The sequence below is a fragment of the Xiphophorus couchianus genome, chromosome 23, assembly GCF_001444195.1.
Source record: "Xiphophorus couchianus chromosome 23, X_couchianus-1.0, whole genome shotgun sequence".
Classification (NCBI taxonomy): domain Eukaryota; kingdom Metazoa; phylum Chordata; class Actinopteri; order Cyprinodontiformes; family Poeciliidae; genus Xiphophorus; species Xiphophorus couchianus.
The window spans coordinates 23,380,829-23,403,190 of record NC_040250.1 but is presented as its reverse complement, the minus strand read 5'-3'; the positions used below and the strand labels follow the sequence as shown (position 1 = coordinate 23,403,190).

The 22,362-nt window shown below is 41.1% G+C and overlaps 1 protein-coding gene across 4 annotated transcripts in view; it reads right to left on the bottom strand.

The window, feature by feature from the left end:
• Positions 1-22,362, bottom strand: part of stag2b (STAG2 cohesin complex component b) — a 27,943-nt gene extending 5,581 nt beyond the window's left edge. The window contains exons 1-32 of one of the 4 annotated variants that reach the window (XM_028008464.1): positions 22,286-22,362; positions 20,109-20,238; positions 19,592-19,673; positions 19,354-19,497; positions 19,155-19,251; positions 18,975-19,051; positions 18,624-18,828; positions 16,635-16,786; positions 13,826-13,899; positions 13,613-13,736; positions 13,378-13,476; positions 13,142-13,221; positions 12,065-12,172; positions 11,844-11,955; positions 11,648-11,765; positions 11,450-11,553; positions 10,627-10,719; positions 10,434-10,523; positions 9,348-9,551; positions 8,524-8,594; positions 8,346-8,433; positions 7,271-7,351; positions 7,091-7,183; positions 6,824-6,998; positions 6,596-6,735; positions 6,386-6,487; positions 6,096-6,244; positions 3,124-3,252; positions 2,677-2,903; positions 2,360-2,588; positions 617-724; positions 380-509 (exon numbers count right to left, since the gene is read on the bottom strand). In XM_028008464.1, the coding sequence (XP_027864265.1) occupies positions 380-509; positions 617-724; positions 2,360-2,588; positions 2,677-2,903; positions 3,124-3,252; positions 6,096-6,244; positions 6,386-6,487; positions 6,596-6,735; positions 6,824-6,998; positions 7,091-7,183; positions 7,271-7,351; positions 8,346-8,433; positions 8,524-8,594; positions 9,348-9,551; positions 10,434-10,523; positions 10,627-10,719; positions 11,450-11,553; positions 11,648-11,765; positions 11,844-11,955; positions 12,065-12,172; positions 13,142-13,221; positions 13,378-13,476; positions 13,613-13,736; positions 13,826-13,899; positions 16,635-16,786; positions 18,624-18,828; positions 18,975-19,051; positions 19,155-19,251; positions 19,354-19,497; positions 19,592-19,673; positions 20,109-20,152 (3,729 nt within the window). In that variant the 5' untranslated portion in view covers positions 20,153-20,238; positions 22,286-22,362. Of the gene's footprint in view, positions 1-379; positions 510-616; positions 725-2,359; positions 2,589-2,676; positions 2,904-3,123; positions 3,253-6,095; positions 6,245-6,385; positions 6,488-6,595; positions 6,736-6,823; positions 6,999-7,090; positions 7,184-7,270; positions 7,352-8,345; positions 8,434-8,523; positions 8,595-9,347; positions 9,552-10,433; positions 10,524-10,626; positions 10,720-11,449; positions 11,554-11,647; positions 11,766-11,843; positions 11,956-12,064; positions 12,173-13,141; positions 13,222-13,377; positions 13,477-13,612; positions 13,737-13,825; positions 13,900-16,634; positions 16,787-18,623; positions 18,829-18,974; positions 19,052-19,154; positions 19,252-19,353; positions 19,498-19,591; positions 19,674-20,108; positions 20,239-21,804; positions 22,066-22,149 lie in introns of those variants that run through there. The other 3 variants (XM_028008462.1, XM_028008466.1, XM_028008465.1) reach the window with 3 other exon arrangements.

The following is a 22,362-nucleotide window of genomic DNA, read 5'->3' as shown; positions in this document are numbered from 1 at the left end:
TCATCTGCAGAAAGTCTCGCTCTCTTGCACAACAGGGGAAACCTGTGGTAATACTGAACAGAAAACCCATTTAAACTTTTTAAAGTTTGTCTCTGCTTCCTGTATCTCACTGATACTGAAAACGGCTTTCAGTCTTCTTCCTTCAAGTTAGTGTGGTGCATTCATGGATCACCAATCAGGCTAAAAGTCAGATATTTTCTTATGGAATTTCTTTGAATAAAAGTCTAATACAGATTCGGGTCACTTACTGAAGGGAATTTTTAAAAAAAAACAAATGCTACTAGAAAGCAGCAATGTGGGAAAAAAAAAAATCGTAAAAATAAATCTCTCAAGTTCAGTTTATTTCTACACTGTCAGCAACTCTTTCCTTGCGTCTTACCAGATCGATGTCCATGGTGTCAAAGTCCATGTCTTCGTTGAGGTCGTCCATCCGCCCCTCCGATGACATCATCACGTCCTCCACGATGGGCTCTTCATCCTCCTCCATGAGCCCGGTGCCGCGCCGACTGCTGGACAAAAAAAGAAAAGAAGGAAAAAAAAGTCACATGGTTAGCAAACCACAGCGGCGACCTGCGCCTTTCCGCCCAGCAGCTGGCCTTCGGGGGGGGGGTCTTACATGGCATGCTGCAGATTGGTCCTGAGCTTCACGTAGTTCATGGCTCTCTCTTGCTGCTGGCGCGCCTCTTCCTGCTGCCTCTGGGCCAGCATCCACGTCACCTGGGAACTGGACGCACAAGGGCGGATGAGTTCCTCTTACCTCTGGCGCTTTAACTGGAGATGGCACTAAATGTGTCAGGCGCGGCTTCAATTTCCCGTTGGCCGTGCGCCCGCGAGGCGTTCGAGGCAAATAAATAAGCAGAGCGGGGGCCGGCCGCTTGGCAGGCGGCGGAGTGCAAACAGTTTTGCGATCGGTTTTGGCCTCTGAATTAAAAAGCGCGGACAGGGAATGACTGAGCAGAGTCCTAATGCATCCTGGCTCCGTCCGCTCGGCCAGCGAGCGAACCACCAAACTGAATCGCTGCCCTGGACGCAAGCCTGGGTGAATTAATAAGGAAAACTTGCGGTATTGAAGGGTTGGGTTTCTGCACTGTGGATATGGTGAATTTATTTATTTTTTTTGGTGAGCACAAACAAACCGCTGCTGAAAGGTGATGTTTGTGGCTGAACGTTTGGGACAGAGTCTTTTATTTGAACTGGAAGCAACAGCACAGATCAGACTACTCCCTCCTCCCATCACCCCCCGACCTCTGCCTGAGCCTTTTACATTACAGACCGTTATCTGTTATCAACCCTGTTTAGACAGCGTCAAGCCACGGAAACTTCTGACAGTTTGACTGCAGGAATAACCTTTAACTCTGTGATTTTAGAAGGAACAGACGTACACGAGTAAATAAATACTTAAAGTCGGCTGGAAGAAGGCGTGGATCAGGAATCTAATAAGAGATTTACGTGGACTAATTTTCTTAACTGTATTTAGAAAAATTACATTACCTTTGACAGGTTTATTCATTTTCCCACACCCAGGGGGATTTTTAGTTTCCACTGATTCGATGAAATGCACCCAAGTGGCACAGGATTATAGATTTGTTAAAAGTGTCTGAGAACGTCTGATCCTACGTTGAGCTCTGTCCCACTATAGTCGGGGGTCTGTTTTTATTTGATCTTTCCTAGATTCAGATTTGCAACTTCACTTCAAATTCATGTGAGACTTTTTCACACTGAGCAGGCTTAAAACATGGAACCTGAAAATGTTGTGGAGGAAAAGGAAGTGGAAGGAAGGAAGAAAGAAAAGAAAGAGAAAAAGAAAGGAAGAGACTAGGAAGAGAGCTGAAAGGAAGGAAGGAAGGAAGGAAGGAAGGAAGGAAGGAAGGAAGGAAGGAAGGAAGGAAGGAAGGAAGGAAGGAAGGAAGGAAGGAAGGAAGGAAGGAAGGAAGGAAGGAAGGAAGGAAGGAAGGAAGGAAGGAAGGAAGGAAGGAAGGAAGGAAGGAAGGAAGGAAGGAAGGAAGGAAGGAAGGAAGGAAGGAAGGAAGGAAGGGGAAAGAAGAAACGAGACAAGAAAGGAAGACAAGAAAGAAAGGAAAAACAGGCAGTTAAGACAGAAGGAAAAAAGGAGACGGGGAGAGAAAGAGAGAAAAGAAGGCGACAAAGTAGAATTTTCCTTCTTCCCTATCCCTATCCAGAGCAGGAAACCATCACATCCATACTTTTCCACCCTGATACATACTTTGCATAACGTCATAATGGTTTATATTTTCCAAACTCAGAGCGACTCCTCCCATGTGGGACAGCGATCGCAGGACGGCGCGTGAAACAGAAAGCAAACCAGCAGTGGGAGGTGGAGGAAGTGAGGGGTGTGTACTTGTAATCCATTGGAGTCTGGTGGTGCTGAGGCGTCTGCGGATGGTGCTGTTGGTGCGGGTGAGGGTGGGGTGGCGGCTGCTGCTCATGGGGGAGCGCGTAGCCCCCCATGTAGCTGTCATCCCGCCCCCTCTTGGGGTCCCGCATGGCAGTGGAGGTGAGATGAGGGGAAGGCAACATGACGGGGGTCTGAATGCTCTGCTGCCAGACATCGCCGCTGCTGCTCTCCTCTGGAACGAGAAAACCGCCACATGCTCGACCCCGGTCAACATTTAGAGGTCAGCGAACGCTAATCGATAAAAGTTGGCATTCTCAAACCTTCCGGCAGCTTCCTCTTTGCCGCCGACGTTCCGGCTGTCGCCGCCGGGGGCTTCACCTTCTTGGAGCGGACCGAGGAGCCCCGGCTGGAGTAGCCGCTCATCACAGACATGGTGTCGTCGTCGCCGCCCGCCTGCAGCGAATTCCTGTAGGAGATCAGCGGAAGCCAGCAGTCCTCTCGCTGCAGAGCCATCTGGAACGTCATGAAGCGCTCCAGGTACATGTGGCTGACGGGGGAAAACAGGAAGGGCATGTCAGACGCATTGAGAGCGACCAACTTGACACACAAGACCAGGTGCAGGTTCCACCAACTGGGGCAGCAGAACGCCAGTTGCTCTGTTTGTCAAAGACATCTGCTGCGCTCCGTATCTAGAGCTGCAGATCTGGAACGCAGCAGCAGCAGCAGCAGCCCGACGTTCAGCGGGAAAACAAGCAGCGAACTCTTACACAGTCCTTTTGTCTTGTCTCATCAGCTTGGAGGAGAACTCGCTGAGGATGTCTAAGAAGGCCAAGTTGAGGGGAGGGCCTCCCTCTCCCTGAGGACTGGGCTCCTTGAACGCAAACTCTATACCGTCCCTGGAAAATAAAACGCAGGGAGAGGGAAAAATACAACGCTGTGAGCAAGAAATATAATAAAAACAACTGCTCTTATATAATAATAAAAAAAAAAACAGTATCACTAAAAACATTGCTTTTCACTTAAGTGAAGATACTCACGGCTAAAATTTTATAAACATCTAGAAATTACATTCAAATAACTCAAATTAAAAGTGCTTACTCGACTACTGAAATGCTAGTCAACTCATTTAGTCAAGTGATCATTAACTGGAGTAAACAGACTAAAAATGGCTATTTGCTGAAAGAACAAACACCATCAGAGAAGCAAGTAAGTTGGGTTGAAACAATTAATCGTGATTAATCGATTGTTGAAATAATTGCCAACTAATTTAGTAATTGATTAATCATTAACTGGAGTACACAGACTCTAAAAACGGCCATTTGCTGAAGGAACACCACCCTCAACAGTGATTACACTGAAACTACACAGAAAAAAAATATAGAAATAATAATTTAAAAAATTACAAATAACTTTCTGAAAATATGATATACCCAGACTTCCTTAAATGACATAGTTTTAGCTTTTATGTGTTCAAAATCTGAAAAAAATAAATAATAAAAATCCCATTAGGCTCCTTTTGCTGTTTAATTTTTAATCAAATAAACATTAGATGACAAAATTTCTTTAGCTGCAGATGCATCCTTTGCATATAATAAAGGAATGTTATGTAATTGTAATAATTATGTATGCATTGTAGGCAATAAAATTTGTATTTTTTTTATTTAAAAAAGTATTTGAATTATTTGCTTATTTGCATAGTTGAATGCATTTCTAAACTGTTGTAAAAAAAAAAAAAGAAAGAAAAAGTCTCAAATAAAAATAAAGCTGCAGAATGAGCCAAAAAATTATTTTTTCTGACTCAACTAATCGCAAGAATAAGCCATAGAATAATTTATTACAAAATAATCATTAGTTGCAGTCCCCATAAAAAGGTCTGGTTCTTTTTATGCGAACCTTCAATGATAAATTCTGTTGGAATAAATAAAACACACAGTTCATCCTTCACTATAAAGACCAGACTGTTTTTGAAAAGTGCATTTGAAAAGTCAGCCTCGGTTTTACACGACACAAACCTCTCCAATACTTTATAGGGAGCTTAATAAACCAGACGTGGATTCCCAGCTAGCGGTGCTCAGAACCGCTCATATTTTAGACACGTTTACAAGCCGCTTAAAACCAAAGTATTTTAAGCCGAGCATTCCTACAAAGAATAATCTCCTTTTTATACTCTTTGTTTATAAACTCCAACTCCCTGTAATTCTATATTTATTGAAGAGGTCTGGGCATTTATCACTTTGGTTCGGATTACCGTGATTCCACTTTATAGGGCTCAGCTGTCCTATTACATTGTAAAATGAATTTTGTTATGTACTGGACTGCATTCTACTAGTTGCTGGGATTTCCTTTGAGTGTTGGCCTGAATGTTACACTGAGAAGCTAAATAATCCACAGCAAAAGACAAGGTGTAGGAAACCCTTTTCTGATTCTGAGCACACCGCTAACCTAACAACAGACTATCGTACAAGACAAGATTCCTATGTGTGTTTCAAGTCAAAATGTCAAACTGCTTGAGGCTCAGATTTTCTTCCCCCCCCCCCCCCTTCCAAGTTAACTATGAATTCATAATAGATATTTTTACAGATTCAAATGTGGGATCTGTAAAAACCAAAGAAATCAAAGACGAATGGAACGTGAGGCAAATTGATGGATGCAAGACCCAATGAAATTTCTTTCATTATTTACCGAATTCCGTTTTATTTTTCTGAATTCAATTTAAATCATGTTTATTGACCTAAAAGGTACGTAATTATGGCATGACTGAAAAAAACAACACAAAAACAAAAAAAACGAACAAATCAATAGCTAGAGTTCACCATTTACTGTTTTTCTGTTTCACAGTCTAATGTGGTCCAATATGGTTCAACAGAATATTGTTTTTACAAAACACTATGTGCAAAACTAAAATTGTTTTATAGTAAAAAAAAAAATGCTTTAGAATTAACTTAAACAACATATTTGTCCCATAAAAACCTATGATAGTGAAAATGCGTGGAAACTTCCATGATGATCTGGACGTTTGTTCATGTTTTATTTATTCAATTCGTCACAGAAATCTCCATTAAAACTAATGTTTCTTGCCGTTACAGTGATAAATTATTGAAATAATCATCAACTAATTTAGGAATTGCAATTAATTACTGAAAACATTAACAACTAAATTGTTAGTTATCGATTAATCGTCAAGTAGTGTGGCGTTTCCCAACCCTGGTCCTCAAGGCACACTGCCCAGCAAGTTTCAGATGCTTCCCTGATTTAAGACACCTGATTCAGACATTTGCAGTTCAGTAACAGCCTGTTAGTCAGCCATCAATTGAAATCATGTGTGCTTGAAGCAGAGAAACACCTAAATCAGGGGTGCCCAAAGTCAGTCCTCGAGGCCTCCTGCAGGTTTTAGTTCTCTCCCTGGTGGTAGTAACAACCTTTTCAGCATGTCAATGTTCTCTTTAGGTCTTCTGATGAGCCATCATTGGATCCAGCTGCGTTAAACCAGGGAGGGAACTAAAACATGCAGGATGCCGGCCCTTGAGGACCGACTTTGGGCACCACTGATCTAAAACATGCAGAGCAGTATGCCTGGATGACCAGGGTTGGGAAACACTGAACTAGAGTATAATAACTCAAAAAAAGAAAAGAAGAAAACCTGCATTGCAAAAGGTAACACAGCAGAAGGCGACATTTGTTGAACTTTCACATACAGAATCAACAAGAGCGAAGCAGCAAGGACAGAACGACGCCTTACTTGTGGAGCATGGCGATGGCGTCTCGGGTTTTCACTTGGTCGAGGCCGAAGGTCAGGGAGAACCGGCGCGCCAACTCTTTGATCCCGCAGAACGAGGAGGAGGAGCGGTCGAACCCGTGACCCAGTTCAGACAGCATTTCGTTAAACAGCTGCAGCCAGAGTACACACGAGCAAACAAACATTGAACATGTCCAAATGTTAGATAAAATACTGAAAATTAGAAAAACTGACTAAACGTTTCGAATCGGTTTAATAACAATTGCCGAGCCAAACCGAGCTTGTTCACCGACCTGCTGCAGACTAAGAATCAACGTCTTGGCACACTGGATCTTATCAATTTGTCGAGTCTTACTCATGGTCTCCTTGATGATGTCACCATAATCGTTGTAATACTGAGACACAGAAAACCAAACACCACTGATTCAGCTTTTGTTCTTGCAAATTCACATTATTATTATTATTATTATTACTATTACGATGAAGAACAAAGTAAAACTCACTCTCATGTACTGCTTGAAGATGTCCGCTCCAGTCCTCATTTCTACCACACAGTAGATGATGAGCTTACAATAGGCAGCCAGGAGGTTCCTCCTCTTGTGCAGAGCTTCGATCTTTACCGCCTCGTCGTCCTGCTGGCCATCTAAAAGCAAAAAACACCAGAAGATCATAGGTGAGGAGTTCACCGCGGCAGCTGCAGGTGATCTAGAAACTCGGATCTTAATTCGTACCTGTGCTGTTTGTGTCGTCGTCCTGGTCGATGAAGACGTGGTTCAGGATGAAAGACAGCAGTTCCGACTGTAAGGAGTCCTCTGGCGAATAAACCAAAGGCTCCAGGTGTTCCCTGCCTCCCGAGACCATCTGATGGCTGAAGATGAGCAGAAGATCACACAGGATGGTGAACGCCTGTTGGAGCAGGATGAGAAAATGTTACGCACAAGAACATCTACAAGTCGAGCGGAGTTTATGTTGCAGGTTTTCCTCCCGCCCCGCGTCACCTGTTCTTTGACGGCCGTGTTTACGTTGGTGAGGTAGCGCTGGCACATCATACAGAAAGCCCTCATCTGCTTCCTGAGGTTGACCATGTCATCCTGACAGCAAAATAGACCCACTTTATTAAAGATGTTCAACATGTTTTTCCTCAATTTAACTTCAAAACAGAGACTGAAAGTCCTCACCTTTCTGGAACTGCCCTCGGACAACTTAGCCAGCTGCCACAGAATGACGTAGTGGGTGCACTGCAGCGAATGGATGACTATCTGCTCAGGAGAACAAAAGAGGCAATAAAAGACAAAGATGATCAATAATATTGTATTTAGACTCCATAGCACCTTGTAAAAGTATTAATAACTCTTAAATCTTTTCACATTTTGCTACAAGAGCACAAACTTCAAGGTACGTCAGCAGAATTATCATCTTTGAGAATCTACAGACTCATCCTTTTCAAAAGAGCTCAAGTGAAGTCAGATCACATGAAGAGCGTTCTGGTGCCTTGGTTTTCAAGGCCTACCACACATGCTCAGTTGGATTTATACCTGGACTTTGACTGTGCCACTTGAAAATATGAGTTAGCCTTAGGTCGGACTCTATGATTAGGATCATTGTCCTGCTGAAAACTGAACCTCCATCAAGTCTGCCGCACGACAAATTAAAATGAGTTGATCATTTTCATTCTGATGATTAATATTTTTACAGGGAGATTTTGTTTACAGCGACATTACAATCCATTTTCATTTATGGTTTCAGTTGTGTGTTTTTGTTTCTTTTTATTTATCATTTTCAGTTATTTTATTTTGGACATTTTAAAGGTCTTCCATTTAAAATGGAAGACATTTTAAATGGACTCTTAAGTGTTAAGAGTTGTTTACAAAGTTAAGTTTGTTAGTCTTTGAGAGGGCAAACTTGCATCATTATGCCATTATCAATATATTACTTGAAAACTGTATCAAAACGTCAATATTATCGTTTATCAAAATAATTTCTTGGACTATTTATCGTCTAGCAAAATGCTTTGTCATAATTTGAGTCATATTCCAGCCTCTAGTTATGCCAAGTTTTTTGGTTTACCTGCCTTCTCGCCTGGGTTAACTGTGTCTTACTAGCTTCATTTTTGAAAACCATTTCACAATTATGCGCTGCTTTGTGTTGGACCATCACATAAAAATGCATTACAGCTCGATAAAAACGGGAAAAACGTAGTGGAGTGTGAATACTTTTGAGACACGCTGTGAGCGGCTGTGGATGTTTCATTACCTGCTCAGGCATGTCTCCATTCTCTATACCCGTGTTGAGCAGCTTGAAGTTGCTTGTAAAGAGGTCCCACCCTGACAGGTCGTGGGCACTGCGACAAATAAAACACCACCGTATGTTAACGATGCTCTAAGATGGAGGAAAGTCGCATCGGTACGGCGATGTGGTGATGGGTTCATACTTGTGAAACGCGGTGATCCTCTTTAGAGTCGACAAAACCTGATAAGCATCATCTTCATCCGCATCTTCACCCTGGAGAGAGATTTATTATTATAATTAAACTATGTAGAGAGAGAGAAAAACAAAAACAAACAAAAGAAAGGACTAAATCGTGTGTAAACTCGAGGCATGGGGATCAAATCTGGCCCGCCGTAGCTTGTACCTCCAGAATGCAATCAGATAATTGTTTGCTAAAATATTAGTCTCTTAATCAAATCAAAGCCATTTTAACTATATACTGCCGAATTACGTCAATCCATGATAACGGAAATTCGCGCAAAATGAACACATTACCGCACTTCTTCACGCAAAAGCATGATTGTGAGATTATTGGAAATTTTCTGCAAAAATGATCAAAAACATTGGGTTTAAGTGACTGCCAACTCCAACCTGCAGGTGGCAGTATTAATTCTACGATGCTGCCGTTTTACTAAAAGTGAACTTTTCATCCGCCATCAATACGGGGAGTAACGAGGAGTGACATCTACCAACATGCATAAGTGCTAAATTTGTTGAAGATATTTCTATTTTAGCTCCACAAAAATCAATGATTCTGATTGAAAATCTTTTAAATAAAATTCACAGAAACAATTTCAAAATTCTAGAGGAACTGATCAATGTGAAAAAATGTCGTTTATTAATATTTTAGCAGTTTGTTCATGGATTTTTAATCCATATGTTTGAGAACATTCATGAGCTGGATGTGGCCCAAAATGAAAATGAAAGTTTGACTCCAAAAGCTCTAGATGCTGATAAAAACCGCCGCCAGGTAGACGCGGCTCCCACCTCTTGTAGAAAGTCCTCCAGTAGCCGGCTGAACTTGTCCACCAGCTCGTCCAGGAGCTGCGAGCGAGCGATGTCTACCCTGTTGAAGATTGTGAACTCCTCGTTGCAGAGGGCGTGGTACGTCTTGGAGCACGACTCCAAAACTTCAGTGTCTGTGTGCTTCTCCACTATTTCCTTGATCTGACGCAGCAGGGCCTCCAGGTGCTGAGGAGAGCGGTAAACAGATCAATAGCCGACGCTAACCGCATTTTCTGGAGGAAGAATCTATTAGTAACAATAACAAGAGGGAAGCTGGAACAATTCGCCTCGGGCCCGGCGGTACAAAGCAGGATTATTGGATCGGTGAGATAACACGAGCCCGCGTGTTTTCAGTGTCCCAAACCATCGGAGTGATCGTTTATCCTGGAAAACAAACCTGCCCCGGAGGAGGCTGGGTTTTTATTAAAAAGGAAGGGATCGATACATGTAAAGCGGAGCCGCCCGGGCATCTTTCTTGGAGTAATAAAAAGATACAAATGCTTTGATAAACAGGTTGGTCCGTTCTCCCCTTCCAGGCTAATACGGTTAAATTTGACCTTTGCGGGGAAATCTGATGAGAAACGATTCAGCAGGAAGAGCTGAGAGATTCCCACACACTTGCTGCTGATGAATTTTAATGCAGTAAAGTGGAGTGATGTAAAATACCAACAAAATATTGGGTCTCGAGTTGAACCTAAAGTTTTTATTTTGAAGCTCATGATAAAGATTACTAAGAAAAGCACAACTGGGATGAATAAAATGTTTTTTGTAAACACTGGCAGAAAAATTAAACAATACACGGTTACAAACATAGTTAAATTAGAAAAAAAAAGTTGGATATTGTTGACATCTGTTTTTTTAACACTTAGGGTAGACGTGTCCTGTTTTCCCACATATTTTTTTATACATGACATAAAAAAACTAGCATTCTGGTTCTCACCGATTAATCATCTCATCTTTTGTGCATAGATTAACACATTAAAGTTGTACAGCTGATGAAGCTGATGTTGTGACATTTTGTTAAAGTCACATAAGCCAGAAAGTCTAAATAATTCTCCTTCGTCTTACCTTCTCCAGACGTCCTGTGGTGTAAATCTCCAGGTCAAAGTACTGAGGCAGCTGTAACAAGTTAGTCACCTTCTCTGCGTCGACAGCGTACTGCAAGGAGGGGGTAGAGATACATTCCAGGATATTGTTATTATTTTTTGCAACGTTTGTCGGAATCATTCTTGATAGAAACAAAAGTTGGATGCGGAGCTACCTTGGCAAGTAGAGGCGGCAAAGCCACGGCGAAGAGCTCTGTTATTCGTGTCCGATCGTCCAGCTGGGTTTTCTTCTCTTTCGCCGTCATTACCTGATCAAGAGTTGGAAACTAGTTAGAAGACTGTCCATGACACTGGTTTGCTTTTCTACAACCGTAAAAGCTTTGGATGGAAAGTCAAAGCAACTAAAGATGGCGGCAAGCGTGACATGTTTAAAGTGTACAAAGAGCCACTCTTTGTGTCCATTCGCCACATTTTAATAGACTGAGATTAGCAGCATTCCTGGACCTTTACAAAAATATGAAAGAAAAAGAAAAGACAGAAAATGGAGGGAAGGAAAGAATGAAGGCAAGGGAAAATAAAAACTGAAGGAAGGCAAAAGGGGAAGGAAAGAGCAGAAAATTAAGAAAGGGAGAAGGAAGGAAATCAAGGGAAAGTAAAAGTGGAAGGAAGGCAAAAAGGAAGTTAAAACAAAGGTAAAAATGAAAAAAAGAGAAGTAAAAAAAAGAAGGAAAGAGGAAGGTAGGAAGCCAAAGGAATAATGGCAAGCAAAAAGTGAAGTAAAAAGAGAAGGAAGGAAAAAAAAGAAGGCAGTAAAATAGGAAAAAGAAAAATCAAGGCAGAAAAAGGAAGAAGAAAAGGAGGTAAAAAAAGGAAGAATGGTCCAAAAAATGAAGGAAGTTTTAGAGCTTACAAAAAATTAAAGAATGTCCAGAAAACAAATATTCCACATGCTATTATTTTCCCACATGTGTATTCATGTCTAGAAAATACAGAATCATAATCTATTGTCAGGAATATGAAAGAAAGCATCCCTCCTACCCTCTTGCCTGTTCCTCTTCCAACAGGTGGATGGCATTCAGCAGCTTGACGCACAGTGCACAGCATGATTTCAATCAAAGCTGTTTCTTGTCTATCTGTAAGAGCTACACGCACCCAAACAATCAGCTTCATTTGGACGACATTTCTGCTTTATAAATGCTTTTAGTGCAGGACGTTGTGAAGGAAAAGGAGGCGTACCTTCCTCTCCTGGCATGGGGTCGTCCAGCAGTAAGCTGATCATACACTCCCAGTCTTTCAGTAGCTCTGCACCACATTCCCAGAGGGAGTCCACCAGGTAAGCCGCGTGCTCATGGAGCTGAAGGACGGAGAGAGTCAGCCCCGCACGAAGCGGATAAATGTGCTGCGACCAGAGAACGGGAAGTGAGAAGCTTACCTCGCTCTCCAGGAAGAAAAAGACAGTGGTCTTAATGAGGTTGGCATTGGGGCTTTGCCGGCCTCTCCTTTTCGGGGCGCCCTCCTCCTCTGGTTCTCGCTGACTGAACAATCTGCAAGGAAAATCCTTCGTTAACAGCAGCGAGAGTCTCGTATCTGTTTTTTTTTATATATATATATTTTATAAATACAGAAAAACAAGCTCAATAAGTTCTGACGTACTTCTTGTAGAGGAATTCTCCAGCTGCGACTGCAACCGGCCTGTGTGCCGAGTAGACCAGGTGGTAGACGCTCTCGCAGTCCTCGGGCGTCAAGACCTCATCCGTACTACTGCAGAGACGAACACGAGCAGCTTTACCAAACAGCTCACAGCTACCCGAAGCTGCAAGTTTTAAAAAACTTTTTCCACAACTTTAAGTCCTTTTACCAACATGCCAGCAAGACAGGAGTTTTATTTCCATGTGTGGAATGGTTTCTACTTAAATGTAAGACTTTTTAAGAACGTTAAGAATGGAATTCTGCGCCAGAGATGCAGAACATTCTGTGGTGACATTCTGCATTGCCACAGAAACGTGCAAACTTCGTCCGGCCAACTGAGAAATAAATTCACACTTATCCACGATGGACGCAAAAACGCTAACAAGCTGGCTAGCTAAAAAGGGAAGCCGTCTCGAGCCACAGAACGCAATAATGTCTGAGTGTGACTCAAACTTTTGCCTGACAGAAACGATCCACAATTTGAAAATAAATAAAAACATAAAACAGAATGTACAAGATGGTATAGTCCTGCCATGACAAATTTAGGACCTGTGTGACTTTGTTTGATTGAATTTAAGACATTTTAAGGCCATTTGAGTGGATGGCCCAGAATTGCATCAATTAATTGGTCAGATATCAGAATCAGTAAAAACTTTCCTTGATTTACTCAGACAGGTTAAACACTGAAAAATCTGATTTTTCCCCTCTTCATTAAACGCATCAAAACAAAGCCTGGTTGCTGTGATTATTAATAAAGAGCAAGAATACAAAAATATTCTCAGCAATACTAATTTGGAAATGACTAATAATCTTTGTTGGTATTTACTCTCTGTTCTTGCTTCAATCTTTACACCAAAATAAAAACAAATCAAAGTCCAATAATAATTTTAACATTTAAACAGCTGCAGGAATAACTGATGTTTTTCTGTTTTAAATAACAAAAAATAAATAACATGACAGAATTTTTGTTTGAAACTTATGTAAACCAATTAATTTATTTCACACCTGCCCATCCCTACATGTTAAAACTAACAGACTTACTTTAAGACTAGTGTGAGCAGTTTAATCGCTTGTACTGCAACATCATATTCCTTATCAAGAGTCATGGAGACGATCCGATCCTAAAAACAAATTAACATAAAGAGAAAAATCTGGTTTAATAAGTCATTCATCACAATAAAAACACAGCAACATGTGCTGTGTTTTTATTTTCCCCATTCTTAGGAAAACTAAAATCATCACTGCAGTTTTAAATTCGTCCAGCAGGTGGTGCTGACCTTAAAGCGGCTGGTGAAGAGCTCCAGTCTTGCATTGAGTTCTCTGTTGTGGTAGAGGCCCTGCAGAGCTGTCAGACACTTCAGACGTACCTCCCCTTGCTGGAATCAAGTCAGAAACAGCGCGGGATATTCAAACTTTTTTTTTTTTAAATACACACGTGAAAAACATATTTAAACCTACAGTCGACAAGTTTACCAATAACAGCAGCAAAGATGAATCTGAAGAGCACGGTACCTTATCATGCATCGTCCATCCCACGTACTTCAGATAGCTGTCGTTGAGGAAGGCATCGCTGTACAGTTTCATCCACACACCGATCTCCTCTATGCAGATGGCCCTGATTTCTGCTATCGAGTCTCTGTGGGCACGAGAAGCCGTTCAGGAAAGTGGATGTCTAGATTTTGAGTTTGTCTTCTCTGCGACAAAAAGTTTTATTCAGAGACGTACCGATATCGATGAACGAACACTCCTTTGAAAATTGCATTCATCATGTTCTCGATTTCGTCCTGATTTTCTTGGAGCTGAAATAAAACAGAAGAATTTTTTTTTTTTAAAGTAAACAACAGCAAGTCAAATGGGAATCCTAAACAACGATAACTGGAGGGATTGAAACAAACCATGTGTGACGGTTCGCAATGTCACACCTCTGCAAGCTGAGCTAACAGATGGGTGCCTGGTTGTATGGACGCTGTTGTATAACAAACTGGAATCGTACGCTAAATAACCCTGCAGAGCAGCTCAGCTCTAACACCGACTGAGTTACAGTTTTGATCTGGGGGGAGGGGAAAAAAAAACTTCATCCAGTCAGCAACAGGCTTTTATAAATAGAATCACTCTCCACTTCCTGGTTGATCAGAACAGTAGCATTTGTTTTTGCTCATGCCTCTAAACTGATTGCAAAGGTAAACAGGCACTTCAGCACCAACTAAAGAGCTGGAAGAGCGCTAACGGAGATGGACAACCAATCAAAACGTTGAACTCCTGAATTAGTTTTGTTCCTAATCTGCCTAGTTCATGGCCAAAAACGTTTCCAAACTGGAAATTAATAACATAAAAGATCCTCCAGCCTGGATATCTGGCTGTGGAAAACCACACATCTTCTTTTTAGCAGTGGGACTGAGTTGGTGGGAAAACCTCACAAAGGTTTTTTGCTTTTTAGATGTCTTTAGCAAACGTCCATCACCAAATGTCAGAGGAAATGTGATAAAGTTTAACTGGTGAAACTCAACTCATGATTCACGAGCTGATCTATAGCGTCCGCAGTAAGAGAGAAACGAGTAAATGTTGCATTAGTATTAACACATTGCTAGGAGAAGAGTAGTACACGACCGCACTTTATTATTCACCCACACACTTACTCTCAAATTACAGCTCCACATTAGGGCTGCAACAACTACTCAACATGAATGATGCCAACTGCAAAATAAAAAAATACATTGATGCAAAATATAACAGTAAATTCATCTTATATGAGTATATAGAGTTTCGGGGGACGAGATCATCTTAACAGCAAGGGAAATTCACTCCTTCAATAGCAGCACTGCATTTCAACAATATCACATGATCAAATAACTACTACATGACCACCGAGCTCCCCACTCTCCCACAAAAAGTTGGAAATAAATATTAGGGAGGTATTTTATTTCTCCAATCAGACTGATACCGATATATTTTTTAAAATCACTAGTATCGGTCGATACAGATGTTGGTGCCGATATATCATGCATCACATTTTTGTCTTTCTGGAAATGTTGCTGAATATTTTCTTTCGTTATCAACTACAGCAGCAGGGTAGGTTGCAATGTTGGTTTTTTTTTTTCTTCCCCACCAACAACTGGTGTCATCATGAGCCAAATTAGCATATGGAGGGGTAATGAAGGGAGGGTTCACTGGTTTGTCATGTTGCTTCAGTATTTAGTAGCCGACTGAGGCGTCACGCTAATTTGTCCATAGGAGAACACGGTGAAGCTAATATGTACATAGACAGCATTAGCTTGTATCCTTCCGGTGGTTTACTGCTTCACTGTGGCAGATGCAGGAGTACTACTGACCTTCTAAAGTTGCTGTTAAACATCAGTGTTGCAGCCTTAGCTTGTAGCATTAGAGCAGCTAGCATGCGGCATCGTTTAGCATCTCATACCCCGACCCACTGGTGGGTGACTCAATGAATCACACAGGGAATCACCCAGAAAACTTGCTGAGTCTGGTGGTAGGGGAGCTAAGGAAGTCCACCAGCGAACCACAGAGTTTAGAGTAAAAATGTTAAAAGCTGACAGGAAATTTGATGAGGCAACGATGCATTATTGACGATACTTAAATATTTGTTGTATTAAGTCTTGTGTTTTCCCAAATCCTAATAATCTGTTTAGTAATGTTTTGCTTTTCTAGTGATGATTGATTATCCAAGTGAATGCAGTATTTGAAAGAAATACTCTGGATGAAAAAGACCTGTCTGTATGTGGCTCATCGGTATTAACTTGACCAAATAGCAAAAGCAGCCACAGAGCCAGAACAAGACTCATTATACTTTGGTCAGAAAGATGTATGAGTTCACTTCAGTCTCAAGCTCTCAAAGCGAAACTCTAATGCGCGACTATAACTTGGCCGGTATATGGATGCGCTTTTGAAAGTTCTCGTTGAGCGTGCGTGAGCAAAGCCAGTGGTGAGGTTTTTATACTTGACACGTACGTTGGCGCCCAAGCGCCCAGTTCAATATCTCAACTATAAACCTAGCTGTGTGGCCACACTTTCCGAGGTTCATGCTGAGCGTACAGGAGCAGAGAGAACGATGAGGCTTTTCTGTTTTACATTTACGTTGGTGCAGTATTTGCTGAAAGGAGAGCCTTCATACTTGCACAACTGCTCTGGACGAACACCTTCCAAACAGACCATTTTGAATGAAAGGTGACCAGCTACAATCCACACCTAGGTCGGTGTGTCAACTATAAACTTAGTTTAACCAACCTTTACCATCACTGTTAGTGGTGTATTACAAAACATTTTATAAACAAACAAGTGATGTTTAGCCTGACAGGGCAAGTAACGTCTGCCATGCCTATAATGGAGGAAACCCAAGCACAAAATACATGCAAAACGAAACTTCCCGAACAACAAGAAGTAACATTGAAACAAACTGTTTACTATTCTATTGTACAGTGTTTTACCTATTGCTACTTCACCAACAACTACTACTAATATTATTAATTATGTGGTCTTATATTTGCATCTAAACACCTGGTGAGTCTGCGGTGCTCACCTCTTTACGCTTTTGAAGGAGAAGCTCCAGCCTGTCGTTTGCTCTTTTAGCAACTATTTTATTCCTCTCTGCTTCATACTGGCGCTGGGTGTTGTCCATGTTAATGCTCAGGTTTAGAGCTACATTCACCAGGGCGGTCATCAGCTTCATAGCTGTCAGGAAAGACATAAATGACAGAGACAAAAGTTGATGCAAAGCAATGTGTGTGAATCGCTGTAGAAACACCAAAACTCTTTCTGTACAACACCAACTGTGAGCCATGAAACACCTTGTGTATATGAAAGGAACAGCAACTTACAGATGTATATAGAAAAAACCGGTGACGGGACTAGGCCAATTTTCAGTTTGATTGGCTCGGATCAGTGAGAATCTCAAGAATGGCATCTTTAAGCTCCGCCAGGTTGTGCTGACAACTCTTGTATGTGGAAGTTTAAAGAAGTGATTTAAAAAGTTAGCTATTTTCAATGTCAGTTATGTGTTTAAAAATTAAGTTAGACATAACAAAGGCAAAAAGGAAGTTGTAATTTGTACTAGTCGAGTCAATTCTGTAGTTCACTCAGGCTACGAGAGTGAGGACTTCAGCAGATAGCATTAAGGCTGAGTGTTTTATAACAGTGCTTCCATGTTGTGTTTATGAGTTTTAGTCGTCGTCTGTAGAGGTAGAAAAGTTTAACTTTTGGGAAATCTATACATTTAAATATAGATACCAATGCTTTTGTTGCTAAACTGTGCTAACAGCTAAAAATTATCCTAAAGCAAGTTCAGAATGTGAACTCCATAATTATTTTGTGTTTGTGTTAAACCAGTAGTGCCAACAGTTGGTCAACAACATGTTCTACATGTTTTAAACGTCTCTTTGGTTCTGCAAGTCTGAATCGAATGAATGGGTCATTAGCAGGCTCCAACAGAACTTGATGGTATGATGAGAAGAGTTAATTAATTTATCTTAATCAGCTGCAGCAGGGTCATGTCAGTCTGTGGGACTGATGTTAAGACGCCTCTGCGTCTTATTAGTAAATCCCTGCTTTCCAACATCTGCTTTCACACACCAGGTGAGATGTCTTCCCTATTCTTTATGCAAAGATGAGTTGACCAATAGTGGGAGAAAAAAAAATATTCTGAATGTTAATTTTATATGTTTTTCATATTATTCTCAATAAAAAAAATCAAAATTGTAAAAATTATTACTCCATATTGACAAGTCAAACCTTCACAGAAACCAGAGGTCAGAAAACTGTCAAAAGCTTTGGTGCAAAATGTAAATAAATCAGTTCCTACACAAAACAAAACAACAAAAAAGCTTAATGTAGGGAACTTGTTGCTTTGATTTTCTTTTCCTTTTTCCAATGGCTAGATAAGTATTGCAGTTTCAATCATTTCAATAATCAGGTCAACATAAGCCGAGCAATACACTTAAACTATATTTTAATGTTATGTGCACAAATAGATTTCTCTCGGTATGTCCAGAAATGTCAATATGTTTATTTTCGTTGTTAGCATTTCGAGTAATAATAAAACTAGCTAAAAACAAAAATAGTTAAATTTTCTTTTTGCATTTTAAATCCAGCAAAGCAAAGTTGGTTGATGTTAAACAAACATCAACCAACAGCAAGTACTGTGATGCACTTTTAAGGTATGACAAAAAAAGAAATCGGCTTAGGGACATACGAATTAATGTGTTAATGGGGATGATCTAAATTTTGCTTTATTTTTAGTCAGAAACTGGACTTCAAACTGTGTTTTACATCAAAGTACCTGCAGCTCATTGTTTTTTCCATGCATTAACAGTCTTTAAAACAAAGGAAACAAAAATCATGAGACCAGACTATTTTAAACCTGAAATAGCATCAATCAGAAAAGGCCTGACTGGTGCATCTCTGCTTCCGTTTCATCACTTTGGCTTTTAGAAGAAACTAATTTCACCATAGCAAAAATCAAGCTTACTTGCAATTTTGTAAAAAATGAAAGTGTATATTTTTTTAAACTTACCTGCCAGCGTTGAGGTGTGTCTGAAGGCTCGGACTTGGGAATCTGATAGTCCAGTGAGGAGGGAGATGACCGTGTCCATCATGTACTCATCATAGATGATACTGTATTGACACTGACGCACTAGCACGGAAATGAATTCACAAAAGTTTGTTTTGAACTTCTTCCACTGGGGCCCGGCTATGGTGAGAGGATAGTCGCCGCTGTCCTACAAGGGAGACCAGCAAAACAAACATAATTAAAAACTACAAAAGAAAATCGGTTTTCTGCTCATCTTGGGGGGGAACAACAAAAACAACAACATATAAATTAGTGGAAAAAAAAACTATAGTAATGATATCTGAGATGCTTTACCTCGTCGAATTCCTCTGTCATTCGTCGAATGATCTCAGAGTTCTGCATATTGCGAAACATTTCACCACTCACCACGCCTGATGGATAAAGACTAGTTAGAGCACATTTACTACGCTGCCAAAGGGAGGAATAATTTAGGAAACGTATATTTGGCATTTAATGACTTTTGAACTTAAATACCTTTACATCCTGAGCACTGGATGAAAAAATTGATGAGATCTAGCAATGCAACATCTCTGTCATGTTTGTAGGACTCAATCCACTCATCAACAACAGACTGGGGATAAAGAGGAATAAATACATTTAAAAACATTAAAATACTGCCAGAAAACAGTAACTATTATTGTTCTACTATCATATCAGGGGTTTTTTTTTTTACCTGCATTGCACTCCTGCCCACTTTCACCACCTCAAACAGCATCATGTTTTCCATGCCATTCTCCTGATGGTGGCCATTTATGCGGCCTGCTCCCTTTCCACCTTTGCCCTTCTCCCCTGCCGCCTTCTTCCCTTTCTTCCCACCCTGCAGAAAGAACAGAGCACCAAAATGAGGTACGTTTACAAATACAACTCTACACTTTTGCTAATATCTAATGAAAAATCTGTGCTTTCCATACCTTTCCTTTAGCTGTAGTTCCACTTCTTCCATCAGGATCCTCAGAGAAGTCTGTGTCTGAGGAGAATCTGGTATCTGTGTCCCTGGAAGAGGCAGAAAAAGTAACAGATTAAACATTTATATCAACTTCAACATTGCCTGTAGGTTTGGGCTAGTCACCACTACAAAGACATACCAAGGTTTTAAAAAGGCAGTTTCAAATTTCCAATTAGATTGTTTCTAAAGTTGCATACTGTGCATTAGCTCAGTATGCAACTAAGCTAATGCACAGTTGCATACTGTGCATTAGCTCAGTATGCAACTAAGCTAATGCACAGTTGCATACTGTGCATTAGTATGCGACTGTGCATACTGTTGCAATTCATCACTGATAACCGAATGTAGCTTTAAACTGCATTTGGCTACATGGTTGCTATTCTACAGTGGAACTGTAGTGTATGTTTGTTAATTAGTGAGCATCATACACCAGCCCAAGTCAAATTGTGTGTATATATGACAAACAAAAAGTAGTTACTTACTGAGGGTAGGCGAACTCTGGTTGTATCTCTGGTGCTGCTATCATTTCTGTAACATCTTCTGGTTAACGTCAACTTTACAACTGACTTAAGATTATTCTCAAAAAGTGAGACGGGGGAGGTTGCATGTGACCTAGAAAATAGTCAAAAGAAAAAGCTTCAAAAAAAGCTATTTAAGCAATATTAAGAAACACTTCAATAAATAGCGTCAAATCAAGAGAAAACTATAATGTGATAACATTAATCGGTCTCTGTAGAGAGAAACCAATTCTTAAAGAGGAGGGGAAAAAAAAGTTTCACATGGTAACAGGGGGCGGACACAAACTCTACTGTCACGCTTGCTGTCCTCCTATTGGCTGCTCTTTCCTCGGTTCTTTTGGTTTAGGGATAACGTCATGCAGGCAAGCAGAGAGTTTCATCCTCAAAGACCAAATATGGTGCTGTCCATTCCGCCCAATACATATGTAAACCAATGAAAGGGCAGGCTCAACATCAACAGGCCGCATTGCACGGTTGTGAAATAGACATCCATACATATCACCTTGAAAAGTAGGCAGAACTTTTTGGGTGTTTTGATTTTTTTTCTTTTTCCCTAACAATGCAAAGAAATGCAAACGCGTCCTTTGCAATGAAGGGCTGGAATTAAAACGCCAAGAGAGACAAAAATGTTCAGTCCTGGGAAACGCAAACAAACTCCACCCGTGCAATTTGCCGCTCTGGGAGAAGGTCCAGTGCAACTTACATGAGGTATATAAATTACATAAACAGGATCTGAACAATTTAATGAAACGATTGGAATCAACTCAGAAGATGTCGATGTTCTACAGCCGCAAAGCGGCGCTTATAAGAAGATATGTTCCTTAGAAAATACGAGTAAACATCCAAAAAAAGAAAGAAAAGCGCAGGGCAAACTATTGAAAACATGCGTTTGGTAGCAACTTATCTCAAAACAGTATTTCTTCAGGTGTTACGATTACGTGCGTTTCCCCGCTCGTGATGGGATCGTACCTGACAAGTCGACACGGTTTTATGGGTGTAGACTGAAAAAGTGGCGCCAAATCGGGCTGCGCCGCTTACAAAGTTGTAACAGAGAAGCAACAGAGTATCACGTCGAGAGAGGCGAAGCCTTGAACCAGGTCTATGTGAATGGAGGCTAACAGCGATTTCAAAAAATCACCGTCTCAATTCTCTCCAACCACGCCGACGCAGCTGCGCTCTTCGTCGGCTCCTGTCAAAATTGACACCGGTGCGCCGCTGGTGCTAGCGCCACCAGCTAAGGAACCGAGGATCTCGGTGTCTTTTCCTCGACGTCAGCTAGTTCAGATCTGATGAACTAAGCATGCACGACTCGGCAAAAACTGGCTGCTTGTTGTCGAACAAGCAAGGCGGCGAACATTTACGAATTATTTCAGACAGATTTGTCACCTAGAAACTCGGTCGCTACGTCTGTAAGACCACATCATAACAACAAAACAGCGTAAGCTCTACTGTACTAGCCTAAGCTAAAAAAAAAAAATTAGCCAATACACAATGACGCTAATCAACCATTTGAACGTGAGAATAAAGTCCGCTTTTCCCACATAACACTTACAGATAAAACGGGTCCCAAAGTAAGCACATATTAATAGTTAAACGGCATTTAACAAGCGGATAACAAGTACCGCTAGTTAGCCATGTTAACAGCTAGCGCTAGCCTTACCTAAAAAAAACATCACGTCCTTGCGTCCTCCATCTTGCCTCGGGAGTTCCAGTACCGTATTGCATAAGCACCAAACACTTTGTTTACAAATAAATTGCGGGTAAATGTGTACGTAAAAACAACAGAGCGCTCTTTTGTGCTACAAACTGTGTAATTTCAGCAGTTGTGCCGAAAATTAACTCCGCTAGCCAGCTAGCGACCAAATTAGCTCTGTACGGCGAGCTAGCGCAGCGACTCGGTTCACGCAGACATCCGCGCTCTGTGCTCCTCCACAGCTAGCCTGGCTAGCAAAATACAAATCAACTAAGTTCCACATAGCTCTCCGCCATTTTACAGCTAACTTACCTTGTTGTAAAATGTAGTCGGGGCACAATCGTAACTTTTATTATTCTTAACCAGTCTCTCGCCCAATCCCGCTACTAATCTGTTAAAAAAAGAGTTTAAAAGTCGCGGTCAGAGGCAGTTTCGGACGTTCTCTCACCCCGCTCGCTCCGTAGTTCGGTTTGTTGTTTCGACGACCTAGGAGGAGGAAATCCTGGTGCAGAGCTACCACCTAGC